Source organism: Podarcis tiliguerta (genome assembly GCF_965153285.1).
Source record: "Podarcis tiliguerta genome assembly, chromosome: 8".
Classification (NCBI taxonomy): domain Eukaryota; kingdom Metazoa; phylum Chordata; class Lepidosauria; order Squamata; family Lacertidae; genus Podarcis; species Podarcis tiliguerta.
In genome coordinates, this window is record NC_139541.1 from 69,775,812 (window position 1) to 69,788,939 (window position 13,128).

Below are 13,128 nucleotides of genomic sequence, written 5' to 3' on the forward strand. Positions count from 1 at the left end.
TGTATTAACTTCCTTACAACGCTTTTGTAAATATGCAATAAACATTTTCCATTCTTTTTTTATATTTGTTTTCTTGATTTCTTAGTCTTCCAGGTAATTTAGCCATTTCAGCATATTCCATTTATTTAAGTTGCCAGTCATCGTTAGTTGGGACTTCTTTCCAATGTTGAGCTATCAATATCCGGGTGGCTGTTGTTGCATACATAAACAAATTTTGTATTCTTTTGGTATATCCATTCCAGTTATACCTATTAAGAAAGCTTCTGGCTTTTTAACAAATGTTATTTTGAACTTTTTTTTCAATTCATTATAAATCATTTCCCAAAAACTTTTTATAACCTTACATTGCCACCACATATGGTAAAACGTACCTTCTACTTCTTTACACTTCCAGCACTTATTATCTTTTGTCTTGTGGAATTAGAGTAATAAAAGCCTCTTTCCAAGTCTTTGGTATTTCCCCTATCTTTAATATTTCGTTCATTACATTTTGTAGTGGGTGAATTAAGTAATTTTCTAATTTTTTTGGTAGTATTTTGCTGTTAGTCCATCTGGGCCTGTTGCTTTTCCTGTTTTTGCTTGTTTAATGGCATTTCTGCTATATGAATTGGTGCATTTAAAATATTCAACTTTTCATATGGAATTTCTGGCAACTTATTTTCTCTTATATTTCTTTCAATTTTTATTTTATCTCCTGGTCTGGCTCGGTATAGGTCCGAAAAATATCAGAAGAAAGCAACCACTAATGTTCCTGTGATAGTATGGTTGTTATCTACATACTATTTGAGTTGCAACACTGTGCAGATGTGATGAAACCCAAGACACATGCAGCATATCCTACATAGAAGCAGGGGTTGTTTCTTTACAGAAGTCAGTTCTATTCAAGGAATCCTCTCTTTGAAGGACTATCCAAGTCTGGTTTAAAGGTCAATTACTGAAAAAACAAGAGTAGGGGTCTTGATGTTGCCTATCAGCTGTGAGCACATGGAAGTAGCAGCTGGTGCATTTCAACTTTTTTGGCGATGAGTTAAGTGGCCAACTTACCCATAAGTTTCTTCTGTGTAGGAAATTTGTCTCGCATGCATTCATCCACACATTGCAAGGAACCCTAGTAGGAATGTTTACTTACTTATTCTCCATCAGCCACAGCAAAAGAATATAAGAAGCAGAAATCTGGATGAGCCCTTAGCTTCCTTGGAAGACTGCAGGTTCTTAGGTTTATACACGAGGGAGAAACATTTTTCTTTCTCCACTTTCTCTACCCTGTGCATAATTTTATTGTTCTCTATCATGTCTCCCCTTACTTGCTTTTTTCCTAACCTGAAAAGTCCCCACTGCAGCAACCTTTCCTCACAGAGGAGCTGCTCCAGCCCCTTGATCATTTTGTTTGCATTTTTCTGCACCTTTTCCAGATCTACACAATATCCTTTTTGAGGTGCAGCAACAATACCAAAACACAGTATTCAAAGTATGTGATCACACCGTAGACTAGCATCAGACTACTGGCAGTTTTATTTTCAATCTCTTTCCTAACATGAATTTCACCTTTTTTCACAGCTACTGTACAATGGGTCAATGTCTTCATTGAGTGATCCACTATATAAAGTTAGGATTTCTTGCTTCAATGTACATACACTTACATAGAACAATATTTTCCATTTTAAGGCCCATTCACCCAGTTTGGAGCAATTGTTTTGGACCTCTTTGGATCGCTTCTTTCCTTTGAAATACTGAATATTTTAGTTTCATCACTTGACCACTTCACTGTCACTCGCAACTCTATTATGAACAAATTAAAAACACTGGCACCAATACAGACCCTTGGAGACACCCCTTCTTATATCCATCCATTGTGAGAACTGTTTCCTGTTGTTAACCAGTTACAGATCCATGAAATAATATGTCTCTTATCTAATAACTGCTAAGCTTACTCTGGTGTTTTTTTTGTGTGGGACTGTACCAAAGGCTTTTTGAAAGTCTAAATACACACTCTGTACTAGATCACCCCTATATAGTTATGGACCCTCTCTATGAACATAGTTATGGACCTCCTCTATGAACTCTAAATGTTGATTAGACAGGAATTACTTTCACAGAAGCCATGCTGGTTCTCCTTCAGCTTGTCTCCTTTCCTAGATGCTTCACAATTTCATATTTAATAATGTTCTCCACCACTTTTTCCAGAACAGATGTTAAGCTAACTGGCCAGCAGTTTCCCTGATCTCCTCTGCATCCCTCTCAGTGTGTTCTGATTTTAAACACCAACATTTGGTTGAAGTGGAGCCTGACACTTTTGTAGAGGCCCAGTTTGTCGTTGTCCCCCCCCCCCCCGCATTCCCCCATGCCTAACAAATCAGACTCCTCCTACACCTATCATCTCATCAATGCATTGAGAATTCTCAACGTTTTGTGTCTTATTGGCCTTGAATGTGGACCTGGTAGCAGTTCTGAGAAAGCGACTTTGAATATTCTGGTTCTCAAGCTCCTACCTAACACCTGAAATGTCGCTTCCAGAACTTCGCCTCTACACTTCCACAGGTTATTGAACCACTGACACTTCCCCATCATTAACAACCAAGCTATCTAGATGATGTGTCACATTCTCAACTTTTGCACCTGGCAGGTAAGTCACCATTAGTCCACACACCCATTCCAAATCCTAATGATTGAATCACTTACTACCAGAAAACTCCCACCCCCTGGAGGAGTTTCTTTGGCATGAGAGGATATTGCTTCAATCACAAGGAAAAAGCAGCCAGAACAGGCTCTGTAATGGGGGTTGATGGGAGAGAGAGAGACTGCCAGTTTGGGAAATAACTTTGATATCCATAACATCAAGCTGACAGCATTACCATCTGTTGTGTTGGTATGGGTAATTGAATGCATTTAGCTGTGCATCAATACAATTATGGATACAATAAGATACAATACAATTTTATTACAGAATCAAAACAAATAGCATACAGAAGGGATAGGGAACCTGTAGCCCTCCAGGTGGTAATAGATTCCAGCTCCCATCAGCCCCAGCCATCATTGCCAATGGTCGGGGGTGATGGGCTTGCAGTTCAACAACATCTGGATGGCCACAGGTTGCCTACCTCTTGCATACTGTATTTGAAAACACAAAATACAATACAACCATACCATTTACTGACCAGCTTCTTCTGATCACATCTGAAGAAATAGTAATTCGGTAGCAATACAGCCTGGTGGTTTGGTAGGAGAGACATGCATCATATGAGAGATAAAAGGGTGTGGGGATGCGAAAAAGCAAGCAGGAGCAACCATTTGTCCTTCTTCAGTCCCAGGGGAAACTCACACCCACACCCTTAATGTGAGATGGATAAAAATGGTCAAAGCGTTCGTTCTGTGCCACTGTGACGTGGTTCTTCCAATCCCCGGGGAGCCCTGAAAGACCACAAGAGGGACTCGTAACCACAAAGATGTTCAGCCAGAATTATTTCAGCACTGGCTCCTGATTAACTTTATCCATTGGTCAATGGCACTTCACAGGGAAAGACTCTCACCCGCCCCGCCCCACCACCTTTGCCTAATGGCCTTTATCCATGGACTCCACCATAAGCTATATTGTTACCTGTCAGCACAAGCGGCTGTTTATTGTGCACCGAAATACTTCCTCGCTTCCGAGATGAGATAGGCATAGTCTCATTCTTCAGTTTCTTGAAGGAGAGGTTTTCCGCCACAGAGTCCATTTGCTGGCTGTTCAGCTCCCTGCCAAGGAACTGGCAGATCTTCTCCACACTCCCTCGAAGGTCCTGCAGAAGGGAAAAGCAAATGACTGTGAAGCTGATTAAGAGACACACAGAGGGCATTACTGCTAGTTTGTAGGGTGCATTTAACAATACTGATGCCATGAGTGTATTGACCTCTCAGCCACCATGGTGCAGAAGCCAGAGTAGAATCCTGTTCTCAAAAAATTGCCTCTCTTTTTGTCTCAGACTGCCTCTTGGCCTGCTCAGCACTGAAGGAGCATCTGAGACAGCAGCAGACCTTGGTTGTGTCCACACTAGGGCACTAACATATGCATGGGTCATTGAGTCCATGTGCAAATTTGTTTGCCTTCATCCACATATGAGCAGTTTTGATCCGTCCTGTTGCTTCCTGTCTATACTAGTGTGTGATGCTTGATGGAATGTTTTCATGCTGTGTGTCTCCACATTCCTTCTCAATTAGTATATTCTTGTGCTTCACAAGTTCTGGAAAACTGAGGTCCATTATAGGCTATTTCTTTATCTGTGTGCACACTTTTTTAAAAAAATGGGGGGAGAGGAATACAAGCTTTTTAAACTATCAGATTTGCACAAAATAATAAATTTGTGTGAGGTTCCACATGTTGTGGGCATGCATGCAAGTATTTGTTTCCCTGTGCACAGACACCTAAAAGAAAAAAGTCTTTTTTTGAAGTAAGAAGTTGAAGAAAATACAAGTAAAAGGAGATATTGAAATAAATACAAAATAGCTAATCTGATGGCATTCTTGGTCTGATGTGGGACAAAGGAAGGGCACTCTGCACATGATATAAAGCTCTTTTCCATTAAGTCACTTTCCTATTAGGTTTATTTACCACCCTGAGCCCGGTCTTGGCTGGGGAGGGTGGGGTATAAATAAAAATTTATTTTTAATATTATTATTATTATTATTATTATTATTATTAATCATGTAGAGATGCAGAAAGGAATGCTGTACATGTTTAAATGTATCTAGCAAACAGTACCAGAATTTACAAAAGAAAATAGTGGCAACCTATTGTAAACTTCTTTGAGGTGTTTTTTTTTTAATCAAGTGCTATATAGATTTTATGAAAAAGATAAGCAATAAACAAGGTGAGGTAACTATGGATGTGTGAATATAACAATGGGCTCATCTACACTTCCGCTTTTCTGCCACTTTCCCCCAGGAAAACCCGCTGTTTATAGCTGACTTGGAGCAAACATCAATCAGGTTTTTCTCCAGATGGACGTTTGCTCAGACTTGGCGCTAAAGAGCAGGTTTTCCAGGGGAAAGCAATGGGGCAAACACAAAACAGCTTGGACGCATGCCTAGAAAGCAGAAAACCGGCTGGGCCCATGCTTCCTAGCTATGGGACAAGCTGAAGTGTGGACAACTCCAGGACAAGTGCTAAGGTTGGACCACACCTGTTTTAACTCTTCAACCGTGATGAAAAAGAAGTTTTCCCTTTTCTTCATCTGCAGCCAGCCTTTCACGTGGTCAAACCAGGAGCCATGGGACACTGGAAGAGGAAAACGGAGGCACCAGTAAGCATCAACAGTAGGGAGGTGTGTCAAGGAAGACTCGGGGAGAACAGACTAACCAAGAAGGTAGCAAGGAACATCTAATGCTTTTCTCAAACAAAAGCACGATAGCAGCAGGAGACTCCTGAATCCTATCCAGATACTGCCAGTTAGTTACTAGACTATATAATGACACAGAGTTTGGGGTGAGACAGCAACTTTACCACTTCTCTTGGACCACACCTCCCATCAGCCCCAGTGTCAGGGTGCTGTCAGCGGCTTCCAGCTGGTTGCCCAGGAAAGTATACAGACAAGGAAAAGTTTCTTACTGTCCTTATTCATTTCAATCTTTATAGAGAGGGACTATAGAACCCAGCTTCTTGGATAATGGCGTTGTTCCAAGTGAATCTCCACCGTCCCTCCCACTTCCTCATTCGTCACTTCTACGGTTGCTGCTATGTGCCCTCTGTCTTTGAGCTCTTTGCTTTCCTACTTTCAAGGCTCGCCGGGTTCCGTGAGATGGAAGGTCTGGGGTGCTTTCTAATGGCAACGTGTCAGCCGGGTGTTGTCCTGGCTATCCCATGATTTTCGAGCTTTACCCCTCACCTTCCTCTGAGCAGCTACCTCCCTCAAACCCCTGTTGTAAATCTAGGCTGTCTTCCTCTTCCTCCTCCCTGGAAGGGTCAGGATGTGGAGGCGGTCTCCACCATTCCTCCTCTGCCCAGTCCCTGACACCCAGCAAGTATAGCCTGTGGTCAGGGATGATGGCATTTGTAGTCCAGTAACAACTCCAGTGTCACACATTCCTTATATTATTGCCCCAAAACACTGAATTTGAGACCCCGCTATATCCCCGCCCCACACATTCAGGCCATTCACCACTTAAGGATGTTATTAATTTTAAAAGGAAATGAGTTTAACTAACATGGCACCTCCCACCTTCCTTCTGATTTATCCCTGCTGGAACAGGGACTGAGCAATGGGAGCTCAGGTATTACCAAAATGTATACCTGCTGTTTCACTAAAGGACTTTTGACTTTGTGCGCTCATTTACCAAAGAAGCGCCAAGTCAGCAGCGGCGCTTGTCATTCACCACGGCGGCGCTTTTCAGACTCAACGAGGGCGCTTGCCATTCTCAATGGCGCCATGCATGCGAAATTAACTAAATTTGGGGGCGCTGGGCGGATCTTTGCACCCCAGCTACGCATATGCTAAAGACGGCCCTGGGTGAGCCGATTTGCCTCTTTCCATACCATTCCCATCTAAGAACTCATCCAAGAACTTATCCAGACTTCCAGGATCCTTCCATTTTTTATGGCAGTGGTGGAACAACACCAGCACATCCTTGGGGTTTCGTAGGGTGTAAATAACCTGGAAGAGAGGCAGCGGGCACATTTTAAGGAAGGAGCAGAAGGAGAAGCTCTAACGTTGGGTAGAATGTGGCAGCCAAGTTGGGTGTCAGGAAATTAGCTATTTATTGTAGTTTTATTATGTGATATTTATTGTTTGTAAGCCGCTTTGAGAGTCACTTGAATGAAAAGCGACATGGAAATAAATCAAATCAAATAGTCATATTGTTACAAAGGTTGCATGCCACCCCAGTCTGCTGAGCAGAGGGTTCCAGGCTCTTTAGCAGGGTTGCTTCAATTGGGAAATCGAGGCACAGCAGAGACGAATATCTTTAAGAAATATGGAAATGGAGCACAGCCTCCATTGTGCTACATTTCCAAAGAAAACACAACCCTGGTGAAGTGCCAAGACCCCTGAAATCCTGTTCACCACTTGGCAGAGACTGGGGTGGCCCATAATAATATGCATTTTTATGTTCATCTTTGTACAAATTACCTGGTGGGAGAACTGCATTGGGAATAACTAGGAGGTACAAATTTAGAAAGATCACTGTCAGTAGATTTGCCTTTCAATGCACACTGTATCTCTCCCATCCCTAATCCCAGATCATATCTGATTTTCCCTCAGAGCACCTATATTTTAGAGTTTTGTATCTCTGAGGATTTAGGATTTTGAGATGTAGGTAGCTCTGAAAATTGCTTTAATCCTGCACTTAGCAACTATGTCTGGGGTTTAAAAAATAACAGCAGGTGTCGGGTGATTTGCCTTGAGTCTATAGAGGAGGGGCAGTTTTCATCAGGATCACAGCCAGGAAGGGAAAGGTTAAAAATCGCCTTTCTGTATACTATGGTTTGAATGAAAATCACCCCCTCCCCCAAACAGCAATAACAAGCTATTAGCTATGCAATTGCTATAATAGGAAGTTTGACCCCGAGAAAAGCTAAAAGCAAAATGAAGCGGAATTTTCCTGCTTAAATTTCCTTTGCAACCTTCCCTGAATTTATAGTCTCATAATTCACACTTTGCCTTCCACATTGCCCCTTCAATTTTAGGGACCTTTTGGGGGTGCGGGTGGGAAAAATTAAAAAGAATTGAATTTCAAAAAGGGCTAACTTTTAGAGGTCCTTAAAAAGTTTTCCTGAACCTTAAGTAGGTGTAAATAGTAGAAACCTGTGATATCTTGTTGCTCTGAGATTTATTCAAGAGCAGGTGTCTGGTGGCCCCATATGGGACAGAGGAAATGGGACTGGTGTGAGGTTTTAAAAAAAAACATTTTCTTTAATTCATTTCCCCGTGAAGATCCCCACCATTAAGGAAATATACATGAACATTGCCAGTGGCATGGATTGAAAAAGTCAGTCCCTGCCTCACCATACAGATATGGCTTCAGAACCCACCTGCATGGCTTCCTACTTGCCAAATCATCACATCAGCTAGTCTGGCCCTCAGAAGCGAAAGCTGAAAACACAGTTTGAACTCTGACATTTTGCCTAATTTTCAAAGTGAGACATTTCACAGCTTCAGAGAGAGCTTTGGGGGCAGCCTAGCAAACTGGGGCCACAGCAGTCCTCTGCTGAGGTCATGGACTGAACATTACCTATTCATAGGCAAAGGTAAAGGGACCCCTGACCATTAGGTCCAGTCGTGAACAACTCTGGGGTTGCGGCGCTCATCTTGCTTTATTGGCCGAGGGAGCCAGCGTACAGCTTCCGCGTCATGTGGCCAGCATGACTAAGCTGCTTCTGGCGAACCAGAGAAGCGCACGGAAACGCCGTTTACCTTCCCGTTGGAGTGGTACCTATTTATCTACTTGCACTTTGACGTGCTTTCGAACTACTAGGTTGGCAGGAGCAGGGACCGAGCAACGGGAGCTCACTCCGTCGCGGGGGTTCGAACCACCGACCTTCTGATAGGCAAGTCCTAGGCTCTGTGGTTTAACTCACAGTGCCATTCTGGAATTAAGTTGATGGTTAAAGAGTCTTTCTTATAGTGCTCTCTAAGCTTGTACTATTACTGCTATGACTACAAACAACCCTTGCGGCACCTTCCTGGAAATGGGCTGTGCCAAATACTGTATTGACAGTACGGAATTCCCAGTATCTTTACTGCAGACAGACATGATCAGGCCTTTTTGTGTGAATTGTTCCTCTCTTACCTTGGCCTTGGACTCAAGAAAGGTCTTAGGGAAAAGGTTTATTGGAAGGTGAGAAGCCAAGATTCTGGGTGGAGGATATTTCAAGGCAGTCTTCATGCCATCAAAAGTCTCGATCCAGGTTATTTTCTCACTGCAAACCCACGAGGGGTCCCATTCTTGCTGGATCGCTGACAAGATCTCTGCCATCCAACGGCCACCTAGGAGGGAGTATAGCAATCATAGGGCTGCCTCTTCTCCCACAGCCCTTTTGGTTCTGCAATGCACACCTTACAACTACTTTGACAACCAAAGCAAACCTCCTGGCAATATGAAATTATTAGTGGTGAGGGGATGTGACTGTTTTAAATGTTTTTGAATTGTCTGGTGTTTTCATGTGCATTATTTAAAAAAACACAAAATCTTATTATTTTAATATTATTGCTTTAACATTTTAGTGTTTGCTGCCCTGGGCTCCTATGGGAGGAAGAGCAGGATGGGCATTTAATAAATAAACAAGATAAATGATTTGCCAATGCCAATTCAAATGACCTTTCCCTGTTTATGTTCTGCAGCTCTCATTCCACACACTGTCTTTCCTACCTGACTTGGGGTAAGAGACACTCAGTAGATCGTCATCCAAGAAGCGAAATTCTTTTTCCAGATAGGTGAGCGATTCTGCTGAGGACAGCGCTGTGGGGAATAAGATCCCATTGTAGACGAAAAATGGTGATGACATTGAAAAACGCTAAAGACATCAAAATAAATAGATCAGTAACCTGGACCAAGAAAGTTGTGCAACCTGTTACAAAGCATTTTAATTCTGATGGCCCTCAACCTATCTGAACTGGAGGTATCAAAGTAACATTTCTGCATAAAGATGAGCAACAGGAAAGTTGGTAGATGGATCAATGGCCTGATATGGTATAAGGCAAGTTGCAATGTTTAATTAAACATTCAGCCCTTTATTCCAAGCCATGAATGGGAATCTTGCTAAAGGGCTAGCATGGCGTAGTGCTTAGTGCCATACTGGAACCTAGGATGCCAGGGTTCAAATCCCCACCCAGCCACTGGGTGACTTTGGGCCAGTCACTCACTCTCAGCCTAACCTACCTCACAAGGTTGTTGTGAGAATAAAAGAGGAGATCTATGTACGCCACCTTGAGCTCCCTGAAGAAATGTAATAAATAGATATAAAATACATATTTTTTCTATGGGGCAACCATCAAATCCACCATTATAAGAAAGAGGATTTCTGAATCAGTCATCTTAAGGCACAAATAATCAACAATGGTTTTCATCTAGAATACAGTGCTTGTTTCCCATGTAGCCTTTTCCTTTTCTTAAATTAAAAACAACAACAATGTATTGTGTATGACACACTCCTTAGAATTATTCCATCCCGAGTGTTCTTAAAACTGTCATCCAGGCTAATGGTGTTCATTTGAAATCCCAACTGTATCCCTGAGGAAGGTAGAAGTCTAAACATTTAGCTACATAGTCTTACATACTGTATGGCTTCCCCGCCTCAAACTCTATCTCTCTCTTATACACACACTTAAATATATATCGATACACTTATAGTGATTTAGAGATAGATATGTTATCATGCCTTAAGTGTCAGTTTGCATTTCTTAGTGCAGAAAGTACTGATCTGATATGCAGAGATCTTTCCTATTCTAATTAATTCAAGAGGGTTATGGAAGCTTCTCTGTGTGAAAGAAACAAGCAGAAGGTTCATGATGTTTGGCTTATTCCTTCAGAGAAGCTGAGTACAGCTGGCTTAAACTGGTTGTGTTATCTCTTCTGTCAAGGTCATGCTATAAAAGTAAGGCCAGAAGGAGCCTGGGTTTCACGTTCTCTTTCTATCTCTCTTCTGGTGTGGTGTTCTGTATATAGCGTTAAGGCTTTGTCTTATTAAAACTTATTGTAAGTTTAAGTCTGCTGCAACTCGATTTCTTATGGACAGTACCAATCCTGGATGTATTGGATTTGTGACCATTATGCTCATTTGCCTTCAGTAGCAGTAAAGCTCTGCTGGATGAAATATTAATTGCGTCTGGTCTATTTATTGGGAATCCTGCAACGTGTTTTAAGTTTTTTACTCTGCTAACTATACGTTGGCTCGCCAGAGCAGGTATGTCACGCTGGCCACGTGACCCGGAAGTGTCTCCGGACAGCGCTGGCCCCCGGCCTCTTGAGTGAGATGGGCGCACAACCCTAGAGTCTGTCAAGACTGGCCCGTATGGGCAGGGGTACCTTTACCTTTACCTTAACTATACGTTGGAGTTCGGTACCGGATCAATATGAGTAGAAGCTGGGTAGATTACTTCTGAAATCCCTTAGAATGGTGATTTGCAGATAGATAGATAGATAGATAGATAGATAGATAGATAGATAGATAGATTTTAATGGGCAGCCTATGGCACCTACCAACAGAAGACCAGGCAAGTGAGCTGTCCAATGATGAGGCAGATGACTAGTTGGAGGCTTCTCTGCTGCTCCTTCTTCTACCCTTCTCATTCTGAGGAGGAGGAGCCAATTGGGTCCTTCCTCAAAGTGAGACATTCCAAGTGAGGTGGCCCGGAAACTGCCTGTGCTGCCCACCATGTTTTGCTGCTCCTCAACACCACCATCATCAACAATAAAATTATACCCCACCTTTTTCCCTGACAGGGACTCAGGGTGGCTTACATGTAAAATACAAACAATTAAAAACAAAAGAGGGACAGATTTTTTTTTATTAAAAAAACCCCCAATCAAACCTTGTATATTATCTCTTAAAGACATACGGATAATGGACAAGGTGGGTTTGGGCTTTCCAGATGTCTTCTTTCCCCCAATGCCATGCCTCAGTGAACCAGTTTCCAGTTTATCAATTAACCATGCAAAGGTGGTCAGTAAACAATTTTCAGTGTGGTTTAATAAGCTATTGTTCTTCACCAGAAACTCTGAGAATTGTAGATCTGGCAAGGGAATGGGGGTCTTCTAACAACTCTCAGCACCCTTAATAAACTACAGCTCCCAGGATTCTTTGGGGGAAGCCATGGCTGTTTAAATTGCTAGCGTAGTATTTTAAATGTATGGCATGAATGTGGCCTGAGCTGGCATCCGGGTGTGTTGCAGGTTCTAGTTCCTGTGTTTGCTTCTCTGTCATGCTGTCTGTTGTTGATGGTAGAAAGCTGTTCAGGCTGAGTTGTGAGACTCTCTTTGTCAGATCAAAATAAATGCAGTTGTGTCACAGGGCTTCTTTGCAGAGTTGGAGCCTGTTCACAAGCCCCAAGGCACCCAGAGAAACCCATGAGGCATGCACCAAATTATTTCATCTCCTCTGGGCCAGATTGTATCTTAAGGCCCTCCTTAAGGCCAGAAATCAGAACAGCTTCTACCAGTAGTGTCCAGTTAGAAGTGAGCAAAGGGTTCTAACTAGAAACCACTAGCAAGAAGACATGTTGACTTCAAGGAGAGGAGCTAAGCAAGAAATGGTGACGCCTCTTCCTTGGTGCAACAAGAAAAGGCAGGCAATGATGGAAGAATGAGGCTGCTGCAGCCTGAAGAATTAGGGGTGGGGCATATGAGCCCTCCATCCCATTTGTGTGGGATGGAGGGCTCATAAACCTGTCTGGTAGAGTGAAAAGGAGTGACAGTATTGAAGTAAACAACTTAAACAAATTAAAATTACTCCTGCGACTTTCTGTAGTTTGCCAGATCTTACTGGAACACCCATGAAAAACATCTTGTTCCTATGGTAACTCCAGCAAACGCAGCTGAGCGGATGAACTACACAGGGAGCCAAAAGGGACATTTTAATAAATTCCAGTAGGTGCTGGGAGCCCAGAAGCTTAAAAAAAAAAAACACCCTTAAAAGGATTCACATATGTAAATTTAAAAATACACAAAACCATACAATTTCTATTCAGAAATCTGTTTATTTAGCAGGACACACTTCAACCATGAGAAGCATGAGGATCAAAAATAGCAGGAGGAATAATCTGACATTCTTCAATCCCATGGAAATGTCATGCGCAGACCCTGCATGTTCTCATGATAAACACGGTCAAAGTGTTCATTCTGTGCCACAGTCAGGTGGTTCTTCCAGTCCCCAGAGATGCCTGGAACAACACAAGAGGGTTACTTCAACGAAAATCAGGACCCCATTTCATCTTGCTCAGGACTTGCCCTTCCACTGGATGAAGCAAGGCAGCTGCCTCAAGTGGCTTTTTTTAGGAACAGCAGGACCTGCTCCCTGGCTGTTCTTCCCAGGCCCTCCCTCAACTGGGACCCCAGGAGTAGTCATGCTTCCATGTCGATGGCCTAGACTTACTTAGCTGCATTTTCCTAAAGCTTCACAAGTAAGAATGGGCAAATCTGTCAATTTTGGTTTCTCTCTTTTCC

General features: G+C 42.6%; 3 protein-coding genes across 4 annotated transcripts in view; all 3 read right to left on the reverse strand.

Annotated features, from left to right (window-relative positions):
* The window catches only part of LOC310684558 (alpha-tectorin-like), a 20,712-nt gene extending 17,432 nt beyond the window's left edge, over window positions 1-3,280 (reverse strand). The window contains exon 1 of the mRNA XM_083455896.1: window positions 3,145-3,280. The gene's annotated coding sequence lies outside the window, so the exon portion shown is untranslated. The remainder of the gene's footprint in view (window positions 1-3,144) is intronic.
* On the reverse strand, window positions 1,495-11,358 carry LOC310684541 (sulfotransferase 2A1-like). The gene is made up of 7 exons (XM_083455858.1): window positions 11,167-11,358; window positions 9,337-9,481; window positions 8,758-8,954; window positions 6,506-6,623; window positions 5,157-5,251; window positions 3,596-3,776; window positions 1,495-3,408 (listed from the first exon to the last, which is right to left on the reverse strand). Exons 1-7 carry the CDS (start codon window positions 11,341-11,343, stop codon window positions 3,299-3,301), a joined length of 1,023 nt encoding a protein of 340 aa, XP_083311984.1. The 5' UTR covers window positions 11,344-11,358; the 3' UTR covers window positions 1,495-3,298.
* A 1,284-nt stretch (window positions 11,359-12,642) lies between these two features.
* The window catches only part of LOC310684682 (sulfotransferase 2B1-like), a 10,580-nt gene continuing 10,094 nt past the window's right edge, over window positions 12,643-13,128 (reverse strand). For both annotated transcript variants that reach the window (XM_083456146.1, XM_083456147.1), the window contains exon 7: window positions 12,643-12,937. The gene's annotated coding sequence lies outside the window, so the exon portion shown is untranslated. The remainder of the gene's footprint in view (window positions 12,938-13,128) is intronic.